We start from the raw sequence: 24809 nt of genomic DNA, 5'->3' as shown, positions 1-24809 counted from the left end.
AGAGAGAGAGAACTAGTAAGTTTTTAAGCCTTTTGTGGAGCCTGTTTTGCAGGGCCCAGTGTCAACCATCTTCACTTGACAACAGATGTCACATTGTTGATGTTTTGCCTTCGTATAGTGAGAATTTTGTTTGGGGAATGTAAGACAAAGTGAAAATTAAGTTTGTGAAGCATAGATTAGAATGCTCTCCATGAACTTGGGCAAACCAGAACTATAAAAGAATTATTAAATTATGGTGTTTTTGAGAAGTGTGTTTCTAATAAAGACTGGAGTGAGACCAAGTAGATTACAATGTGAATGAAGTTCCGAGTGGGTCTGCCTGCAAAAGTGGCAATCAAATAATGCATTTTTTTCTGTCATAGTGATCTGCACAAACTACCCAATTGATGCACCTGAATCATTCTTGGATTCCATGGAAAAATTGGATCATGCATTGTGTTATAGGCCACAATTGGCAACAGAGAAAAATGACAATAATAATGGTGGGGATAACAATTCACATGTGAAGGAAGGAAATACAGTATGAGTTAAAGGACTGTAACTAGAGTGGCCACCAAAACCAGAATAATGACAGAATATCTATTTCAGGAGAATGTAGTTTGAGTGAGTGAATAATGGAAATTTTATGCACAGAGAGGGGCAGGGTATGGAAATATGTGATGTTCCACAACAAGGAGGGACTGATAGTAATCAACTGTTTAAATGTTACAAAACTGACCAATGCCTTTTGTTCGCATAATTTAGCACCAACTATCTTTAAATACACTAGACATGGAAAGAACTCTGAAACAATAATAGAGCAAATATTTCTTGACTTACATAAACTAGACAATGTTGAAGTGATTGACACTGGATTCTTGGACCATAAAGCACTAAAACTTAGTATAAATAATGTACTCTGTAAAAACTCTAGGCCAAGTGAGAAACACATCCACAGGAGATGTATTAATGAGGACAACATTAGGATTTTTAATTCCTTGATAAAAATACAGGTTGGGATCCAGATAAACATGATAGTATAGACATGGAGTTTGAGTCATTTCTAGCTGATTACAAACATAACTTTGAAATTGCTTTTCCCCCTTAAGAAAATGAAAGTAAAAGGCAAAATTAACACATGGATAACACACGGCATAAGAAAATCTGGAGAGAAAATCAGAATGTTAAGTAAATCAGCAAGGCAAAATCCCTCTTTGAAACAATGTGTTAAGTGTTACAGGAAATTATACAAGAAAGTAATTACTGCGGCAAAAAAGTTAAACAATGATGCATGTATCAGTAGAAATAATGGCAACATAAAAATGAAATCAGTTTGGAAAGTGATCAATAGTAACTTAGGAAGAAGCAAAGTAAGAAACAACAACATTGTTATTAAAACTGAGGACAAAACTATAAATGATCCATCATACATTGCCAATATATTCAACTGTCATTATACAAGTGTAGTTCAAAACCTCATACGAACCCAAAGTAGTACAGACATCAGCCATAACATCACATTGAATCCCAAAACTGCGTTTTTGTATCCTGTAACAGTACATGAGGTAGAGAACGCTATCAGCAAACTAAAAAAGAAATTATCCTGTGGTGCCGATGAAATTCCAGACAAAATCATTAAACACGGCAGATATATTACTCCTCTACTTGTAGATATAATTAATGCATCTTTCAGTACTGGCACTTTCCCTAGAAAGCTGAAACAATCAATTATAAAACCATTATACAAAAATGGGGATCGCTATGGCGTAAAAAACAACAGGCCTTTATCAATGTTATCTCATTTTTCAAAAATTATAGAAAGAGTAATGTATGGAAGACTACTTTCCTAAAAAAAAGTGGAATATTGGTCAATGAACAAAATGGCTTTTTAAAGAATAGATCAACTGAATTAGCTATATACAACTTTCTAAAACTTGTCCTAAATTCCATTGACAATAATGAAGTAAATTGTGGGGTCTTTTTAGATTTATCAAAGGCCTTTGACGTTATTGATCATAAACTACTGCTCGAAAAACTTAGTTGCTATGGAGTCTGTGGTACTGCTCATGCATGGTTTAAGTCATACTTATCTGGCAGATACCAGAAAGTAGAAATAGTTCATGATGGAAAGTCATACTTTTCTGGTTATAAGGAAGTTAGTTATGGGGTGCCCCAAGGTTCGGTGTTGGGACCCCTGTTGTTCTTGACCTTTATAAATGACTTGCCAAACTATTTAACACAAGCTGATTGTGTACTTTTTGCTGATGATACAAGTCTCTTTATTAAAGCTCAGAATGAGACTGACCTTAACAGGAAAATTGAAATAACAACAGTTGAAGCAAGTAAATGGTTCAGGGACAACAGTTTATTTGTGAAAAAAAAAAAAAGAAAAAACCAACAACATTATGGATGAATTACAGACATGGGTCAAATAACGTGAAGCCCAATATAATTGTGAAGCTAGGCCAACAGAATTACTACAAACGCCAAATACAAAATTCTTAGGAATTTGGTTAGATGAGCATCTAAAGTGGGACAAGCGTACAGATATGCTCAATAAAAAATTAAGTAAATGTTGCTATGTATTTAGAATGCTCAAAAATTGCTGCAGCGATCAAACAGTATTGTGTACATATTATGCATTTATGCATAGTCTTTTGCGATATGGTGTCATATTGTGGGGCAATTCAAATCAGGCAAAACGCTCTTTTAGTATTCAAAAATGAGTGATAAGGATCATAAAAGGAGCTGCACCTAGAGATCCATGTAGGGAATTTTTCAAGGAATATAAAATTATGACTCTTCCATTCATTTACATCTATGAAAGTATATGCTTTCTGAAGTCTCACCCCCAGTTTTCTTCTTTAAACAGTGAGTTCCATGACTATACAACAAGACAGAGTAATGACTTTCACACAGAAGTGCATAAGAAAGCCCAGTACAACAAGAGTGCATTATACCACCCGAAAATTCTCTATAGTGCTCTTCCCTTAAAAATTAAAAGGATTCAGAAGCCGAGCAGTTTTAAAAGTGAACTAAAAGAATGTTAATTAGTAATAGTTTTTACAATGTTAGTGAATACATGAATTCTTCAGAAAGATAGCGTGCCTTCACCTATCTTATAATTCACTCATATACAAACTTGTGTCGTGGGGTAGACTCTTATGTACACACAAAAATTAATTAATTTGTCAATATAGAGTGTTATAATCATTGTTTCTTGTTGCTGTCCATTATACACAGAATATATGTAACTTATTTGTGTCCTATATTCTTCCAAATTTATATCATGTAAGCTATAATTGTTTTTGCCTATATATTTAATTCAGATTTGTTCACCGATATTTTTTACATAATATGTTGTTATTCATTTTTTTTCTGTATGTAACACATATCATTGTACATGACAAAACGGGTGCTCAATAAATCAAATCAAAGCAAAAAAGTAGACTTGGTCCCCACTAAAGTCCAAGTTGGGGCCTCAGAATATTGGCAAGGGAATGTGCCAGAGATAAAAATAATGAGTATTGGCATTGCTCGCGCGCTCGCACATGTGCGTGTGTGTGTGATGTGGAGGAAACTTGTGGCAATAATAACGCGTGCTGTAATAATAATGATGCTAGGATTAATAGCAACAAGATTAATGATGTAGATGCAGAAACAAGCAAGGCTGACTCTGTGGGTAGTCATTATGATGGGTGTGGTTTGGAGATCTGTGATAATTATTACGGGGGAGTGTGAAGTGCCACAGCTACCTCCAATGTTAATAGTTCAAATGCACCAGAGAAAGCATAGACTGGTATCATGGAATCTGTGGAACCCAATATAGGTGAGGATTTACTTAGTGATGTAGTTAAGTGACAGGTGTGAGGGGAGAGAATTGCTGACATTCGTTTATGGAAGATGGAAGTCACTTTGTAAGTGCAGTGATTTGTATAATGACCAAATGGGAAAGGATGAATGTCAATATGGTGTGAAAGATTGGATGGATAAAGTAAAATTTTATAATTGTGTAGTGATACAAAGTGGGAAGAAATGGACAATTTAGGTTTGTCTAGGATCTATTAACTATTAATCACACCAAGGAAATGTAATGCTGCCTTTATGAAAACTTTACAGGCTGAAATGGGTATAAAACCTTTCTATTAACACTATGCAGAGTGAATGTGGATGAAATGGAATGAGTGAGAAAATATGTAGAGAAAGTGCAGTCAATTATTCATGTGCATGTGTAATGTGCACATGTACTGTGTGTGTGTGTGTGTGTGTGTGTGTGTGTGTGTGCGCGCGCGCGCGCGCGCGCGCGCGCGCGCGCGCGCGCGCGCGCGCGCGCGCGCGAGAGAGACTGAGTGTTAGTTGATAGTGAAAGAAATGTTTGTGGATTAAATGACAAGTTCTGTGGACAAATTAAGAGATTACATGATAAGAAACTAGTGGGAATTACTGTAAAAAGTGAAAAATTAATAATGCTATGGGCCAGTTCAGTAAGCTATCAAAAGGGAAGTTGTGCTAGAATGTTTGATAGATAGGGTGTCATATGAAGAGAATTTCCTAGTGCTACCAAGTTTAAGAGTAAACAGTGCTTAGGATGGACTTCCTGACCAAAACAGATCTGACTATTATTTTATGAAAAAGTAGTTTAATTTATCCTTGGGTTGAAAAGGAAGAGGGTGCAATTTAAGAATTTGTTGACTGCTGATCATAAAATGTCTAGTCTGTGTGAAATAAAGATGACATATGATGCAGTGCACATACAGTGAACAACATTAGATACAAAATTAGTGAGTGTCTAAGGCCAACGACCTTGCCACAGTGGTAACACGAGTTCCAGTCAGATCACCGAAGTTAAGGGCTGTCAGGCTTTGCTAGCACTTTGGTGGGTCACCCTCCAGTCTGCCAAGCACTGTTGGCAAGCGGGGTGCACTCAGCCCTTGAGGCCAATTGAGGAACTACTTGACTGAGAAGTTGCTCTGGTCACAAAAACTGACAACGGCCGGGAGAGCGGTGTGCTGACCACATGTCCCTCCCCCTATAGGCTGAGGATGACATGGTGGTCGGTCAGTATGTTAGGGTGTCTCTCTCTCTCTCTCTCTCTCTCTCTCTCTCTCTCTCTCTCTCTCTGTGTCTGTGTGTGTGTGTGTGTGTGTGTTCCCCCCCGCCCTGCCCCCCCCCCCCCCCCCCCCCAGAGGTGATTATTATGACAAATATCATTTCTCTTTCGGCTACAGTGATCAGAGTGTTGTTAGCTACCAGGAACACCTTGGCCTACCACAAAGACAATCACAACTCCTCCATAATTTTGCACTTAGTTGCTATCTAATCCTATAATTGTAGAGATTGGCTAGGAGACAACTTTCCTCTTTGGTTAATTGGCACTATATCCTAATGTGACCTACAAAGTACTCTATGGATTTTCCATGAAAAATGTGAATGCCATGGAGTTGCCCTGTAAAATCTTAATGTGCTTTTTCTCTTGTACTATTGTGCTAGTGACTTTATAAATTCATTGTAGGCAGTTGCATGACTACATCTTAGGTCATGCTTGACTTGACAAAGTTGAATGAATTATCAAGGATTTGCAGTTTTGCCCCATTTACTTTGTGAGAGGTACCCCAGGATCCTAAATCTGCTGAGACCCTCATGTGATCTTTTAAAAAAAAGAAAAATATTTATCTGTAACAGTCTGTAAATCCAAATCTTGTTGTGTGCCTATCGTGACTGGTTACCAAATTCACCCAAAAATTAATAAAAAATTATCATTGCCATTTACATGCACATCAAGTTAAGCTAAGCTGGTATCTGCAGTAGCCTTACTTTCAGTGCTTGGGTTTGCTGCATCACTCTGCCAAAGAAAAATCCTTTAATAGTAGAATGTTGCTTACATTGCAATGGACTAGTTACATATTCAGATACAACATACAAACTTCGCAAATATTATTGATCATTGCTACACTCCATGCATGACTTTGAGATTTCTTCCCTTCTCAGGAATACTGAGGGGTAAAGGGACACACACGATCCCACATCTGACAACCAGTATTTCAGGATGAGGTTGGTGGTGTGTGAGGTCATGAACAGTGATAGGTGAGTGATACTAATAGTCATAGTCCAGTTCATTGTGCAACACCGTTTCTTACCACGATGCGTGCATACATGCATGCAGTTAAGGCCTACTGACAAACCCAACTCATATGCTGATGGAGGAGACATCAGCACAACAGACAACTACTGACAATTGACAGTGTTGTTTTCAAATGGACAGCTTCCATTCACTGCCAGCGGCCTTACATGGAATCAGCTGATGTGGGAAAGTACATACTGAGTACTGCAAGGTGAATCCTCTCAAACCTAATTCCAAGGACTGTTCAACTTCAATAATTAAATGAATATGTAAAATCATTTTGTCACTAGCAATAAACTTTCCACAAAATTCTGACATCATGTTGATGATAAAAGCCATTGCACATCCTGGTGTTGATGGCGATACAAGCCCAGCTCTTGGACATGTCAATGGACTGAAATTTTGCTATCATGATAACACTGAAATATCAGTTTCTATTTTTAATGTGAATATATATAATTTTTGCTCAGTAAATTACTAGCTGGCTATTAGAAGCAACTACTGCAGATACACTGATGGAAAAAAAGTTGCAACACCAAAAAATAATTAATTTAGAGTAATTGAGTGAATCATCAAGGATTTGCTGTTTTGTCCCATTTACTTTTCACAGGTTAATATATGCACAAGATAAGCCACTGCAAATGTGAAAAGCTGGTACATTAATAAGGGTGTAACTGCCAGAATGTTGAATGCAAGCATTCAAATGTGCACGCATTGTGTTGTACAAGTGCTGGATGTCACTCTGTGGGATGGAGTTCCACATCTGTAGCATTTGGTTGGTCAAAACTGGGACAGTTAAAGCTGTTTGTGGGTGATACTGGAGATGGTGTCTCATATGTGCTTCACTGAAGACAGATCTGCTGATCAGGCCAAGCCAACATGGTGACATTTTTTAGAGCATGCTGGGTTACAACAGCAATATGTAGGTGAGCATTATCCTGTTGGAAAGCACAAAATGGAATGCTGTTCATGAATGGCAACCCAACAGGTTGAATCATCAAACTGATATGTAAACTTGCAGTTAGGGTTTGTCAGTTAACCACAAAAGTGCTCCCTCTGACATACAAAATCACAACCCAGAGCATAGCTCCAGTTGTAAGTACAATGTGTGTAGCCTGCAGACAGATTGGTTCCAGGCACTCAACTGGTCTGCTGCTAACCAACACATAGCCATCACTGGCTCCAAGACAGAACTAGTTTTCATAAGAAAGAACAGAACTCTACCTTGCCCTTCAATGGGCTCTCACTTGACAACTGAATTTGCAAAAGGCAGTGGTTTGGGGTCAGTGGAGTGCATGCAATAGGACTTCACACTCAGAGCTGTCCTTGAAGTAACTGATGTGTAATAGTTTGTTGTGTCACTGTGGCACCACCTACTGTTCAGATCGCTTCTGCAGATTCAGTACAATGCACCAGTGCTATATGCTAAACGATTACCCTCTTGATACTGTCAAATGGTTGTATAGAGCCTGGTCTTCTTGAAATTGCACATTCTTGTGACCATGCCAGCAATCATGTACAATAGCTACATTCCTGCCAGTTCTTTCTGTAGTATCACAAAAGGAACATCTATCTTCTTGTAGCCCTATTAAATGACATCGTTCAAACTCGATGAGAGGTTGTTCATGGTATCTTTGTCACCTTAAAAGCATTCTTCACTACATCAACTAACCAAGTCCAATCTTAAAGGTAACTAAGACTCATGATCACAACAGCGTGTATTTCAAGGAAAAACAATTTGCATCCTCATGGTGAAACTGATAGTGCCACTTCATGCGACTGGTGTAAAACTGGAATAAACGTCCACTTTCAGATGTAGAAACACGCCAACCAAGTTTTGTTTATGTCACACAACTCCTCCTTGGTGATGCGATTTTTCTTCTGTCAGTGTATTATATTGCTGATGCAAGTCCAATGTCTCGAAATGGTCTCTAGGTCACAAGAGTTTTTCACTTTCAGTATTCATCTTCTGGTCTGAGTTTTCATACAAGATGGATGCAAAATTCAACTGCTCCCATAATAACACATTTCAAATAACAAACAGAAATATATTGTGCTGAGATATTGACTCAGGAATGAGTCATTCATGTATCACTATGATCCTTTATAAGATTGATTAAACAAGGTAAAATTTAACTGCATCAAGCATTCATAGTAGAATACCTCAGTTCAATCATTGTTACTAACAATTTTTATATATTTAAGTCCTAATGATGAAAGAAGTATCTGTGAAGTGGTATCCCGCACAGACATGACATTAAGCAACTGCAAGGGATGAAGTAATTAGTGCAGAAATATTTTAATTATCACTGGATTATTGCTAATCAAAGATCCCATGAATAAACAGTTGCAAGTTTTCATTGCTACTGTCATTTTTATTCATTCACTCAAATACCATTATTTATTCTTATTAATACACACATCAAAAAAAGTTATGCATCGCCTCAGTTCTGAGAGTTCTGGAACCTGTACAGAAAATTGGACTAGAGATCAACATGAACATCATTTCCGCCCTTTTTGTTGCTCGTGAAAACCACACTTTTCATTTTGTACCACCATACAGCAAGACCTTCAGAGGTGGTTGTCTAGACTGCTGTACACACCAGTACCTCTAATACCCAGAAGCATGTCCTCTTGCACTGATGCACACCTGTATTCATTGTGGCATACTATCCACAAGTTCGTCAAGGCACTGTTGGTCCAGATTGTCACACTCCTCCATGGTGATTTGGCATAGACCCCTCAAAGTGATTGGTGGTTCACATAATCTATAAACAGCCCTTTTCAATCTACCCCAGGAATGTTTGATAGGGTTTGTGTCTGGAGAACATGCTGGCCACTCCAGTTGAGCGATATCATTATCCTGAAGGAAGTAATTCACAAGATGTGCATGATGGGTGTGTGAATTGCAATCCAGAAGACAAATGCCTCACCAATATCCTGCTGATATGGCTGCACTATCAGTCAGAGGATGGCATTCATGTATCGTACAGCTGTTCCGATGCCTTCCACGACCATCAGCAGCATACGTCGGCCCCACATAATGCCACCCCAAAATAGCAGAGAATCTCCACCTTGCTGCACTCACTGGGCAGGGTGTCTAAGGTGTTCAGCCCGACTGGGTTGCCTCCAAACACATCTTGAACGATTGTGTGGTTGAAGGCATATGCGACACTCATTGGTGAAGAGAATCCCGAGTGGTCCATTCGGCATGTTGTTGGGCCCATCTGTACCGCACTGCATGGCATTGTGGTTGCAAAGATGGACCTCACCATGGATGTTGGGAGTGAAGTTGCGCATCACGCAGCCTATTGCACACAGTTTAGAGTCTTAACACAATGTCTTGTGGCTACACGAAAAGCATTATTCAACATGGTGGTGTTGCTGTCAGGGTTCCTCCGAGCCATAATCCTTAGCTAGTGCTCATGCACTGCAGTAGCAGCCCTTGGGTGGCCTGAGCGAGGCATGTCATTGACAGTTCCTGTCTCTCTGTATGTCCTCCATGTCCGAACAACATTGCTTTGGTTCACTCTGAGATGCCTGTACATTTCCCTTGTTGAGAGCTTTTCCTGGCACAAAGTAACAATGCAGACATGATCAAACTGTGGTATTGACCATCTAGGCATGGTTTAACTACAGACAACACGAGTCGTATACCTCCTTCCTGGTGGAATGACTGCAATTGATCAGCTGTCGAACCCCCTCCGTCTAATAGGTGCTGCTCATGCATGGTTGTTTACATCTTTGGGTGCGTTTAGTAACATCTCTGAACAGTCAACGGCACTGTGTCTGTGATATAATATCCACAGTGAATGTCTGTCTTCAGGAGTTCTGGGAACTGGGGTGATGCAAAACTTTTTTGATGTGTGTATTATATATCTATGCTATTTATTTTGCTTTCATGGGATGCTGCGCATGCCATTCAAATTGTTCTGGTATAATTCTAATTCTTCCCTGATCCTCAGTAAGTTTTTCTGTTCTGCCTGCTAGACAGCCTGTAATTTCACATGATCAGCTGGCAATTGTTCAGTCTTAATAATTCCATTTATGTCTAACCATCTCAATGCCAACTGAGTTGGAATTCCACTTTTCATTCCTTTCTCGGACAAGGAATAATGCCAAGGACAAACACTCCCTTTATACAGATTCTTTGAAAATTAAATTGTGGCCTAGCAGCAACAATAGCAAACTTAAGTCAAGGAAACATGGTTGAGAACTTCTGTGGGAGGATCACTTGACCAATAAACTGTCATATGGCAACCAATAACAACGTCACTATCAAAATATTCTGGCCTTCAATATTTAATGTGCTGTAGATTGATATTCCTATTCCTTGGCTAAGAATGTGAGTGCCAACATTTAAATCGCAAGAGAGAATGTTTGTGTGTTGATATACTTCTTGTTTATGTCCAGTTAACTATGAACCAAAGTTAAAAATTACAATAATACCTTAAAAGATTATTATGACGTACCCTAATACTAATTTTTGGGCGTTAGGGATTCTAAATTCACTCTGAATACAACTACCAATGAATTATATAGAAACAGTAATGTTGCACTAACAGTTCTAGCCAGCAAACTGACAGGTTTAAACCTTATTATTGGCCAGTGTGTGAAACTGCACTTCTCTGATAAATTTAGAGGACAATGCATGAATGAAAATTAACAATTGTAAGGAGTGATTGAGGAATGACAGTGAAAGAGATCATTTTTTCATAATTTTGATTAAGTGTTTAATTAATAATTCATATCAATTGATCACCTAATCTTGTGGCAATTGTAAGGATTAAAATTCAATGAGCAGTATCAGTAGGCTCCTGAGAAAAGGGAGCACAAGTTTTGGTTTTTCTGTACAGTTATCTTAATTTCACACATTTAAGAGATTAACTATAACAGCGGAGACATCATTTTAAAAACCTTGCTCTACTTGAGCATGCCACAACCCACCAAAACTACTGTTGCACAGAGAGATCTGCTGTTGGATTTCTGTTTAAAAGAAGTGGTGCAAGGGCCCTTAATGAATACACCTCCAGGGTTGCTCAGTTTACTTTTTGTGTCTCCCAACTTCACCAAGATGATTCATGCTTGCAAACCCTGTAGAAAGAAACAAAGGTGTCATCACCTATTCAGCAGTTGTGTTGTCACCTGCTTACGTTTCTCCTTCAGGACTGAGGAATAAAAAGTATGAATCTTATTTGATTCACTCTCATGTCATTCATTTCACTCACTTAGCTCAGATTTCTCACTAGTCTCTTGTAGGGCTCAAAACATAAATTTTGCTGGTGTAATTTCATATTGATACAGTACAAGAAACCAGCCCTTGGTGTTCCCCTGTTCTGACATACCTAGACGCAGTCCTAGGTATTATATCAGAATGGTTTCTGAATCACAACACACTTACTCTCCTGCATCCAGCTCCAGACTGCATTCTAAGTTTTGGCTATCACATCTGAATCTTCATGAGGTATTGCTTCCACCAGCTGCCAGTTCCGTTTCCCTCTTTGTTCTGCCTGTACAAGCTTTAGGTAAAGACAATTCCCTCGGCTCTGTAGCAACTGGTGCTTTTTCCAACAATTGACTCAGTTACTCAGTGTACATACTTATTCAGTATTTATGTCTATCATATTGTGTATAACTGTTAAATATTCATTTTATTTCTCAAATAACTGATGATGCCTAAGTGAGAGTTAGTGGCTGACCAGTGTTTTCCAACATTTTCTAAAGTTTTGGTTTTCCCTTCTAAATATTTCATACATACATAATGTCTGTTTTGCGAAGCAATTAATTTAATAAGTGCCAAAAGTACAGTCATCAGCTAATTCAGACATTAAGTTTATATTTGTCATTGTTCCGACTTCTGAACTAAAAAAAGAAGTAATCATCTGTCTCTCCCTCTCTCTCTCTGACAATTAAAACTGATCCAAGAAGAATGAAGAAAATTCTCTTACTTTTGTAATACAGCAAGCAATGTGAACAGATGTTGCTCCCTCACAAATGTTACACCCAACACCTGTCATGCATAACACTAATCTCCTTTGACCTTTCAGGCTTCAACATGCAGATAAATGTTGAAGTACATGTAATATAATGTGAACTAAACACATCCACATACAACTGATGTCATAGTCACAACACGGTATAGCTCATGCTGTGACTAATGAGATCTGAGCAAGTAATGTAATGTTACTTTTGTATTACCAGGTACTAGTAAAAAAGTACACTGTGTGCTACACTTATGTCCATGTCAAATGATCTGTAATGAATAATGTTTATATTACTTTTTCTATTTTTATTATGCTGACATCTAATCTCACCATAAAAATGATGTTTGATATGAAGTTGATTACTTGTAAACCAATTCATAAATGGTGATTGAAGCTAGCTTTCAGGTGATTACAAGCATTTACCAAAGAGCCTTCTTTTTTATTACAACAGCTCATTTTTGGGCCGCAACTCTAAACTAATAAGTTCTCTTAGTGTTTTAACAATTTTGTCACACACATAAATTGACTGCGTTTTATCTTTCCTATGAAGGTCAACTTTTCTATGTTGACAACAGATATTAACTAAATTCAACATAATGTGACAAAAGAGAAACTGTAATTATCATATGGAGCAAAGCATAAAAGCAATGTGGCTACTCTATTCCATTCTGACTCTCTGTGTATTTACTCAAGAACAGGTAAAATGCCATATTTCATGATGTGTTATCCAAAACTACCATTTTGACACAATGTGCTGTATATTGTTTAACTTTTCAAATCCCTAACAGTGCATCATTCTGATTGAGTCCTGCAGAGACTCCAAATATGGCACTGTGTTGTTTAATGGCATCATATCCATTTAAAAAAGTATTATTGTTATTCTTGGTCTGTCAACCACTGCTTAGTAAGAAGCAAAAGGGATGATGGTGAATAAACCAATTTAGGAATTGTTACATTTATACAAAAAGTATTGATGTAGTCTTATGGAAACAGTGTATACGTTCAAATTATTGCACAGAGTAAATTTTGTGACACTGATATTGGGGAATTTTTTTTGTTATGCTGGTACAAATTAAGATAAATGTCTACATTATTTGTATAAGAGTTAAACTCTGCGACTTTTTGGAAAATGTTTCATTTAGATGGCTTAACTAGAATACAAAGCAGTCATGAAATTCTGCTTTGAACAACCTGTCACTAAGTCATCCAAATTTATTGAATGTTCCTAAATAGTTCAGTGATTCATTTTGAAATGCTAAAAAATACACTCACACTCTGCCTTATTCTTTTTTAACATGTCCAGAGCTTTGTGCCATATTTCAAGCAACAATCAAAACAACTTAATGGCCCTGTATTGAAATTCAATGCTTTGTTGCAAATGCTGTGGCTAGTTTTTTTATTTTTATTGAATATCTTAGAAATGGCAAAACAATCCCTAGCAAATATTCTAGACTAGTTAGATGAAAAAAGTGCTTGAGAAGAGTCCTGGACTGCAAAAGTGAGGAAACTTTCCATTGAGATAATGCACTTGACCAGGAAAATGCCTTGGTAGTGAAACTGTACCAGTTATACATGTAAAACTTATTGGAACATCAACTCCATACACCACATTTTTCTTCAGTATGAGGGGGGACCCGAAAATTACAGGAATTCAGCTGTGGTGGGGAGAGAGAATGGGGATACCCATTGTTTGACCAAGTGTCCATTAAGGTCACGCTTCCTGAGTCAGCATACGAAGTTGTGTCACTGTGAGTGCATTGGTTCGCCCGTGAGAGCTTTTTAGCAGTAAGACTTTTTCCATTTCAGTGAAAATGTGATGGCAGATTGTAGAGAGCAACATGCAGCTGCAAAATGTTATTTCCTGTTGGGGAAATCAGCTGTGAAAACTACTGTAATGCTAAGACTGCTTATGGGGATGCTGCCCTAAGTAAAGGCAGAGTCTACAAGTAGTTTTCACATTTAAAAAATGGAGAAATGTCAATTGAAGACCAACCCCATTCAGGATGCCCCTCAACATCAAGAAGTGATGAAAACATTGACAAAAATCAATGCCCTCATTCGTGAAGACTGTCACTTAACCATTGATCACCTCTGTTGGATGTCTGTAATATTATGGAGTTCAATTCAGAGGATTTTATCCAAAATTTGCACACGAGAAGGGTTACAGCCAATTTGTCCCTCACCTTCTCACCAACGAACAAAGGGAACATTGACCTCAGGCATGTTTTGAGCTTCAAAATCAGCTCAAAGAGGACCCTGAATTTTTTCCAAGGTGACTACTGGTGATGAATTGTGGTGCTATGGATATGACCCTGAAACAAAGAAGCAATCAAGCCAGTGGAAGACAAGTGGCTCTCCCTGTCTCAAAAAAGTTCACCAAGTCAAGCCAAACATCAAGACAATGCTCATTTGTTTCTTCGATTGCAGAGGTGTTGTGCACAGAGAGCTTGTTCCCCTGGGTCAAACTGTCAACCAGGAGTTCTACTTGGAGGTTTTGAAAAGATTGAGGGAGAGTATCCAGAAGCAAAGGGCAGACCTTTGGTGCACAGGTGACTGGTTGTTTCGCCATGACAATGTGCTGGCCCACACCGCCCTCTCCATAAACCAGTTTTTGCCAAAAGCGGCATGACACTGATTGTCAACTCCCCTAATAACTGGATGTAGTCCTTGTGATTTCTGTTTGTTCCCCAGACTCAAAAGGAGCATGGAAGGAAAGCATTTTGCCACTGCAGAGGAGGTAAAACAAAAATTGCTGGAAGGAATAACGGTCATCTTGATAAGTGAATTTAAAAACTGTTTTGAGCAATGGATGGATCATTTGAAGATGTGTGTTGTGGTCAATGGAGAATACTTTTTCCTCCCTCCCCCCTCATACTTCCAGCTGTTTCACCAAGAAAAGATGTAGGTGGTGACAGCTGTGGATGAGTATGGCTGGCTCTGAGACTATGGGACTTAACATCTATGGTCATCAGTCCCCTAGAACTTAGAACTACTTAAACCTAACTAACCTAAGGACAGCACACAACACCCAGCCATCACGAGGCAGAGAAAATCCCTGACCCCGCCGGGAATCGAACCCGGGAACCCGGGCGTGGGAAGCGAGAACGCTACCGCACGACCACGAGATGCGGGCGTGGATGAGTATGTGAGAGACCTTTGAGCTACAGGTATGGACTGTCCTCCCTGGGTAAATGTTAGATACAGGACAGAAACAAAAATATGCATTTCTGACCTAAAACTTTCAGTGTTGGCTGCTTCACCCCCTTATTATGTTACCCCTGAACATATGCCCTTTTTAGCTCCAAAATCTCTCTTTCTTGTTGTACATTAATGTGATGTTCTATAATGGTTTGGAAATGAAAGAAAGGAAGGAAGGAAGAAAATTTGCAGAGGAGTACGTTTATGTTATGATGAACATCCTGCTTTTTTGGAAAGAAGAAAGGTAGGCCTGGTTACCAATAATTAGGTTACAGTGCAATAGAGCAACACATACCAGGTGGTCCCTGACAGACAGTAACATCGTTGACAGTTATGCGTTTAACCTCTGGTAGTGGGCTGCGCACTGGAAATAACAATGTGTAGCCAATCTCCCGGAGCACACCCATCTGCATCTGGCGCAGCACCTCTTCCTTTCCCAGGTCAAGCAGCAGGCTCCCATGGTACTTCTGTAGGAGGGTTAACATCTGATTAGTCAATAACTGCAGCAACAGCTTTCCTTACTCCTAACACACACAGCACTGTGGTTTGGGCATAGGTTAACAAGTGGGAAAAGCTCCTGTCAGAGCACTGAAAAGGCAAATATATTCCTCATTAAAAGACTTACAGGGAAGTGGGGAACCCACTGCAAACCTCATTCCTTACCACAAATTTTGCCTTGCTGACATGTTTGTGCTCTTTTAACACAGAACATTCTAAATTCTTCCATTCAGTCTATCTTTGTAGTAAATCCTTCATACACAGCATCTCTCTCTCACTGCCATTGACTACATTGGTCTCTCCTACTGTTTCCTTTTTCTTCCATTAATTCACAGTATATTTACACACCCATTGTCACCTCTTTCACTTACATTCTCTATTCTCTCCTTTTGTCTTTCTTTTGCACTGCCACTATCTCCACCATATCTCAGCAGCTCAAGAATTATAGGGGTCTAACTTTTTTCCCGCTTTACACACGTCATTAAAATTTTGGTCCAAAATGCACCCTCCCCTATAACTAAGTGTTAAAGCTCATTGCTCTGGGAGGGTCCAGATCCCCCAAAGCTTATGTGTAGCCTCCACTCATCTGTATTTTTTATTTCCATTGTCTGCGCTCTCTCTCTCTCTCTCTCTCTCTCTCTCTCTCTCTCTCTCTCTCTCTCTCTCTCTCTCTCCCCCCCTCTCTCTCTCCCCCTGGTAGTGTGTCTTCTCTCTTCTACTGTCGCTGGCCCTCTGCTATTCTCTATCAGCCCAAAAAAAGTGCTAACATGATCGCACGTAAAAATTTTTGGTGAGGAAGGTGAAATGTGGATTGAGGCAGCTGGTTCCCCACTTCTCTGCCAGAATGTCTTAAAGATGAACATATTCACCTTTTCTATGAAGATGTTCCTCTTTAAAAGCATTTTTCTGGGTCCTTTTTGCTGCTACTGTTGGGTGTGCTGCTACTATAAAATGAATTCCATAGTTCACTAAACTTTTGACAGTTTTTTTAATATACTTTCACACATTTATGTACATTGACACTTATAAACAACATGTAAGTATACATAACATTAGGTTAACAGAAAACTGTTTGCTTTACTTTTTTCCAGATACTTCACACATCAATTGCAATCAAGCAAAAATACCTGGCTTATTATATGTATCTTAAAACAGTAAAAAGTTATTAAAATATTACTGAATTTTCAGCCCTTTCTGTTTTACATAGTTTTTGGCAGTAATTTTAAGTTATTTTTAGGCATGTTGAGACCCTTTTAGTTCATTTTTGTTGTTGCAGTGACACTTTGTGCATATTTGTGTGAGCATGAAGTGCTCTTTACACAGAGACAGCATGTCAACGTTTTACAGGTGAAAAAAAATGCTGATAAACATACTTCAGTGACTTCAAAAGCCTTCTGATGACCCTAGAACACTTTTCACTATGCAAGATAGAACTACATTTATGCCTCAGACTGGATATTATGTGGGTATGTATGGTAACTTTGAACCTTTGGATCTCAGTAATGGATAATGATACTGGAAAAAGTTAGTAAGATCCCTGAGAATATCATATTAAGAACACATGGTGAAACTTTCAACAATCTGCCATGCATAGAAATTACAGAATGCCATTCCCATAATTGGTACTTTTCATGACCAAAAAATCGTGGTTTTTCAGTGTTTTCTCAGGAACCACCCGTGAAAAAATTTTACTTTTATAAGCTACCTAATGTCCATCCTAGCCCACACCTAAAGCAAAAGAACCAACTGATTTGCTCAATTTGCCTGGGCTGAAGGAAGTGAGTAATGTTCAAATTTCGACCCTGCACTGTAACATAGTTACAGTATGTCCATTCCTTCAAGAGATATATGGATAGTCGCTATGCCAAAGGCTATCATAAACACTTGACACCTTATCTCTGTGATAAAAATAAAACACACGATATGATCCCCTGAAAAATTGTATTTTCGCACTTTACGTTTTGGAACTTGGTGATAACTTGCACCATCATGCACTGACCAACATCATGTGTAACTGGATTGGTACAAACTGGAACTGGCTGGATAAAGCACGCTTTTAAGAAGTAAGGTCTAATTAATGTAAATTGAGGAAAGCTTGGTTTTCATGCTAGTGGTCATTGTCTTCATATCATGCATAGTGCTGTACAGAACTTTTCAGTAGACATTGCAACAGTGTTACCTACCCATCTGTAGAGTGCAGTATTTGTTGCTCATTGGTCATGAACCATCAGTACCAGAACTTCAAAATATGGGTGGTGATTATTGGTAATAACCTTGTGAAATGAGTCTCCCATGATACATTACAGGCAAGATGATATTTACTTTCTACAAGGTGTATTGCTCCTCCTGCTTGAAGAGATCTTTGAAGGCGAGAGCCCCATTAACTTAAAAATGTTAATGCTCCAGGCCATTTCAGAGTTTCAAAAATCAGTTCTCTTGACAACGACTTCCATGGTTGACAATTGGCTGAGGCAGCCCATTTGAATTTCCAATGGATTGTGTTTAAAATGCATACAATGCATATTTGAACCAACAGCTGTTTTTATTTTAAACCCAAATATCTACTGATTTCAGTCTTGTATCATCTTCACGGATACTATCCAAAGATAAAAATAATTATATGTAGCTTACAGGAAATTTTAATCTTTACAAAGAAGTGCAAACTAACATGAATACTTATTGGGTTAAAATGGTTTAAGCCACCGTATTTTATTAGTGTTTACTTAAAATGTGTAGTGCATGCCATGAACGTAAATATATGACACAGGATTTTAGAAGCAAACATATAAATGCTAAATATGTACACAGCAGTACTGAAGAGAAGATAAGGACTGTAAGTATTAGACATATTGAGAAGTTAGTCAAAGATCTTTAAAAGAATATTTTTGTCATATGCTACAAAAATATCTCTTTGATTATTTACTTGGCAATGTAGAGGACTACACTATATTTTGATAACATCTTTGGTACGGTTTCATATGTAAACAGAAAATGAAGTTGCTATCTCTAAGCATAAGAAAACACAGGTGTTACAATACAAGCTAGAAAACATTATAAAACCCTAATGTCACACAGTATCATACTCATTGCATATGCCTGATGACATGTATACAGGGTGGTCCATTGATAGTGACTGGGCCAAATATCTCACGAAATGAGCATCAAATGAAAAAACTACAAAGAACAAAACTCATCTAGCTTGAAGGGAGAAATCAATGTCGCTATCGTTGGCCCGCTAGATGGCACTGTCGTAGGTAAAATGGATGTCAACTGTGTTTTTTTAAATAGGAACCCACATTTTTTTATTACATATTCATATAGTACGTAAAGAAATATGAATGTTTTAGTTGGAATACTTTTTTTGCTTTGTGACAGATGGCACTGTAATAGTCACAAACATAAGTACGTGGTATCACGTAACCTTCCACCAGTGCGGACGGCATTTGCTTCGTGTTTCATTACCCATGTTAAAATGGACCATTTACCAATTGCAGAAAAGGTCGATATCATGTTGATGTATCGCTATTGTGATCAAAATGCCCAACGGGCATGTACTATGTTTGCTGCTCAGTATCCTGGATGACATCATCCAAGTGTCCGCACCGTTCGCTGGATAGTTACATTATTTAAGGAAACAGGAAGTGTTCAGCAACATGTGAAATGTCAACCATGTTCTGCAACAAATGATGATGCCCAAGTAGGTGTTTTAGCTGCTGTCGCAGCTAATCCGCACATCAGTAGCAGACAAACTGCGTGAGAATCGGGAATCTCAAAAACGTCGGTGTTGAGAATGCTACATCAACATCGATTGCACCCGTACCATATTTCTAGGCACCAGGAATTGCATGGCGACAACTTTGAATGTCGTGTACAGTTCTGCCACTGAGCACAAGAGAAATTACGGGCTGATGACAGATTTTTTGCATGTGTTCTATTTAGCGACGAAGCGTCATTCACCAACTGTGGTAACGTAAACCGGCATAATATGCACTATTGGGCAATGGAAAATCCACGATGGCTGTGACAAGTGGAGCATCAGCGACCTTGGTGGGTTAACGTATGGTGTGGCATTGGCCCCCATTTTATCGATGGCAATCTAAATGGTGCAATGTGTGATGATTTCCTACATTATGTTCTACCAATGTTACTAGAAGATGTTTCACTGCATGACAGAATGGCAATGTACTTCCAACATGATGGATGTCTGGCACATAGCTCGCATGTGGTTGAAGCGGTATTGAATAGGAATTTCATGACAGGTGGATTGGTTGTCGAAGTACCATACCATGACCTGCATGTTCGCCAGATCTGACGTCCCCAGGTTTCTTTCTGTGGGAAAGTTGAAGTATATTTGCTGTCGTGATCCACCAACAATGCCTGACAACAGGCATCAGCGCATTGTCAATGCATGTGTGAACATTACGGGAGGCAAACTACTCGCTGTTGAGAGGAATGTCGTTACACGTATTGCCAAATGCATTGAGGATGATGGACATCATTTCGAGCATTTTTTGCATTAATGTGGTATTTACAGGTAATCATGCTGTAACAGCATGCATTCTCAGAAATGACAAGTTCAGAAAGGTACATGTATCACATTGGAACAACCGAAATAAAATGTTCAAACGTATCTATGTTCTGTATTTTAATTTAAAAAACCTACCTGTTACCAACTGTTCATTTAAAATTGTGAGCCATATGTTTGTGACTATTACAGTGCCATCTATCACAAAGTGAAAAAAGTGGTCCAACTAAAACATTCATATTTCTTTACGTACTACACGAATATGTAATAAAAAATGGGGGTTCCTATTTTTTAAAAATGCAGTTGATATCCGTTTGACCTATGGCAGTGCCATCTAGCCAGCCAGCCATAGCACCATCTGGTTTCCCCCTTCAAGCTAGACAAGTTTCATTAGTTTTTTCGTTTGACTCTTTTTTCGTGAGTTATTTGGCCCGGTCACGATCAATGGACCACCCTGTATAAACAAACACCATTTACATCATAGACGTAATGGAAATAGTTATTGTAGTGAAACAATTACTGTCACATATTGACTGTATTTAAAGGAAACCTTCATATGTAAATAAAGTCTCATTACAGTGCTTAACTGGAAGCTTAGTATGTCAATAACGCTAGTATCATAAAGAAGGGGAGGGGAATAAACAACAACAGCATAGCCAACCATGTACTCAAATTTGACTTTAAGGAATATTGACAACACATGTATATTAGTAGGGGTAGTGATGAGTAGCATTCCTTAAACCGTGTAAAACTTTAGCTAAAGGCATTAGAGGCTCAGCCATTGAGTATGCATTTTCAGAGGCATATAGAAAAAATTCTTTATATAATCAAAGCAAGTGATTGTGAAACAAAATATGTACTTGCGTATAAACAGACTTAAACACATTAGATGGAATGTAGACATCGGGCTACAGATGACTTATCTAATATATAAATACATGATGGTTATGTGCAGAATAGCATTTGACTATAAACAGTTTCAAATAAAAAAATAAATATATGACCTGTCATTCATTAAAACAAGAACTACATCTTGGGACTAGAAACATACTATAGGAGAAGGCAACTTATTGACCAAAAGTCCATGTCAAATATAATAAAAGTTAAAAATAGAATTACCGAGTGTTTAGCATACTCAGTGTAAAACATCTGGAGATAAATTACAAAAATTTTATAAATGCTTATAAAGAAGAACGGAAATACACAGGATGTTGATAACAAAGTGTAATATAATTTATCTGTACTGCAGCCATGTAATGAAGCCTACGAGGGGGAATAAGAAAACTGTGTGCAATAAAAGTGTCATTACTGTCAGGTGCTAACATTGAAATGATAGATAAAACTTATCACATGTATGTCAGGCAGTCTCTTCATATTATTAAACTAAGCTATAAAGTTTATGATGATGACAAGCCTGAGGGGATGGCGGGTAAGAGGGAGGAGTAATGGTATAATTCAAAAAGACAGGTTATGAATTAGAATCAAGTAAGCGAAAGACAACACTGAAATTCTTAAAGAAAGCCTTATTTTTTTAAATCTTTTTGTTCATTGAGAACATCATTTGGATGTTTTTTAAAGTTACAAAAGATTTCAATTTCCTCCAGGAGGTTCATACTTAATGCCTCTTTTTGCTTGGTGTAGCACTTTCATATTATCATCAATGGTGCCTATTGTGTGGTTACAAGCTTTGCACCTAAGTTCTTTTGTAGTATTGTTGAAGTACTATTATCAGTTTGAAAAGCCAACATTACATTACTTTTCATAAAGACATTGTTTATTTTGATGGAAAGCTTATGTATCTGATTTTTTAAATACTTTTGTCTTTAGGTGGTGTACTTTTTTTTGGTTCACTTTATATGTTTTAGCTTTTTCTTTTTCTGTAAGTATTATCAACTAGCAGTTCTTAGCATCCAGTACTTACAGCTACTAATTTCAGTGTATTTATTTCATTGTTAAAATTGTTCGCCCCGATAGCTGAATGGTCAGCACGACAGACTGCCATCCTAAGGGGCCCGGGTTCAATTCTCAGCTGGGTTGGAGATTTTCCCCACTCAGGGACTGGGTGTTGGGTTGTCTTCATCACTATTTCATCCCCATCTGACATGCAGGTTGCCCAATGTGGCGTCGAATGTAATACAACCTGCACCAAGGTGGCTGGACCTGCCCCATAAGGGGCCTCCCGGCCAATGACGCCAAACGCTCATTTCCATTTCCACTGTTAAAGTTTACAGTAGATGTGAGGATTCTTAGCAACCTGTCAATCATACTATGGAAGTATGCATGCTTATATCTTATGGGGTGGCAGAATGCTTCATGAATAACAACATCTGTGGTTATTTCCTTCCTGTATACGTTAAAGGCTAGTCTGTTATCTGCTTTCGAAATCTCTTGGACCAGGAAGTTAATTTTATTATCTTTTTCTATAGTGAATTTCAAATTTGGATGGGTATTATTAAACAGATTGAAGATTTTGTTGGTTACTTTGTCATCACCATTGACTAGTATAATGGTGTCATCTACATATCTTTTATAGATAATAATCCTGTCTGTTGGATCTGATTCATTGTTTAGGATCTTGTTCTCAACGTTATCCATGAATATATTGGCTAGAGTTCCAACCACACAACACCCCATTGCTACTCCTTGGGGTTGTTTATAGAAACCATCATTAAAAGTTTAGTAATTGTGTTACAAGACAAGTTTTAGTCCATATATTACCTCTACAATTACTGGAATAGGTAGAGTACAGAGTGTAATTAAATTCTTTCTGTTCAGTTCAATGGTTTCATCTACTGGGACAGTGGTGTGTAAGTTATTAACAGCTAATGAAAAAAGGAGTGTACCATTAGGTATCTGTAATTCTTTAACTGATTCTAGGAGACCTGCAGTATTTTTTAGGATGTATTTTTTGGAGAAGACTTATTGTCACGTAGAAGAAGGTGTAATTAGATGAATGATGAACACTAGCTTCACTTAACGAAGATTTATTCAGCACTTGCACATACAAGAGCATGGAGTGAACTGCCTCCGGCCAGATCACATACAGTATATATATATACAGATATAGAACATTCCAGTACAATGATTCTTGACATTTGGGATACTTCTAGAATTTACTCAAACTGAATACAGAAATTAAAATTGTACAGTCCAGATGAGTTTTGAACTCACGACTCCATGAAACGGTTTAGTATCATAACCGCTACACCACAGTGCTACTCAGCTTCTTCTGTGACATTGCTCCCTCCTTAAGAAAACAGTGTCTCAGTGTTACATCCTCCTTGTCCGGGAACGAGTCATTGGTCCTGTGTGCTCTGACTCCTGATGACTGATTCACACTCTGGCGGTGATCTTCTTAGAATTTATTTTGCTGCTATGCTCTTCATCACCTTTCTGCTTGCTGCCTGTCGCTGGAGCTTCAAATTTACCATGGGTTGCAGGATCTTTATATAGCTTCATTCAAAGGATGCGGATCATATCTACGATCTTTTGTCATCTTGTGTTGGGGTTGAAATCTTCAACTTCATAAGTAACATCAGACAACTGGCTTACAACTTTATAAGGTCCAAAGTAGCACCTGGGAAGCTTCTCAAAGAGCCCAACCTTCCAAACAGGAGTGACGATCCAGATGAGACAACAGGGCGGTGGCTTGTGTCATACCTTTGGCAATTGTTTTCTTGAGCCTGCAGTGTGCAGAGTCGAGCTAACTGCCAAGCTTCCTCAGCTCTGGTTAACACCTGGCCAATGTAGTTTTACACGTCATCAGGATGTAACGGAAATACAGTGTCAATCGTCGTAGTCGCCTCATGCCTATACACCAAGAAAAATGGCATAAATCCTGTGGAGTCTTGTTTGGCGGTGTTGTAGGCAAACGTCATAAAAGGTAGCACCTCATCCCAGTTGCTCTGCTCAACATTGATGAACATTGATAGCATGTCGGCCAAGGTCTTATTAAGGTGTTCAGTAAGCCTGTTAGTTTGCGGATGGTAGGCAGTCATCATGAGATGAGTAATGGTGCACCGATGGTTTATCTCTGTCACAAGATTCGATTGAAAAACTTTCCCTCAATCCGTAACTAATGACCCTGGGGCACCGTGTCTTAATACAATGTCTTCCACGATGAATTTCGCTACCTCGGATGCTTTGGCTGTTTTCACAGCTTTTGTAATGGCATAGCGTGTCAGATAATCAGTGCAAACAATAACCCATCTATTGCCACTAGCAGATGTAAATCATCCAAGGAGGTCAATCCCAACATGGTGGAAAGGCGTTTCGGCTGGTGGAATTTGTATGAGTTGGCCAGGTGGTTTCTGAGGAACTGCCTTTCTCCTCTGGCACTCTCAACAGTGCGACACATAGTGGCGGACACTCCTAAATAAACCTGGCCAGAAAAATCTCTTGCAGATTCTATTGTATGTCTTAATAAATCCTAAATGTCCGGCCTCAGGTGTGTCATGGAATTTCTGTAGAACATCTAAGTGCATGCGTTAGGAATCACTGGTAG

At 38.5% G+C, this 24809-nt stretch overlaps 1 protein-coding gene across 1 annotated transcript in view; it reads right to left on the bottom strand.

Annotated features, from left to right (window-relative positions):
• Window positions 1–24809, bottom strand: part of LOC124545368 (serine protease gd-like) — a 243124-nt gene that overhangs the window by 94180 nt on the left and 124135 nt on the right. The window contains exon 3 of the mRNA XM_047124279.1: window positions 15578–15749. Within this exon, the coding sequence (XP_046980235.1) occupies window positions 15578–15749 (172 nt within the window). The remainder of the gene's footprint in view (window positions 1–15577; window positions 15750–24809) is intronic.

This window comes from Schistocerca americana, chromosome 8, assembly GCF_021461395.2.
Source record: "Schistocerca americana isolate TAMUIC-IGC-003095 chromosome 8, iqSchAmer2.1, whole genome shotgun sequence".
Lineage (NCBI taxonomy): Eukaryota > Metazoa > Arthropoda > Insecta > Orthoptera > Acrididae > Schistocerca > Schistocerca americana.
This window is presented reverse-complemented; position numbering and strand designations above follow the sequence as displayed.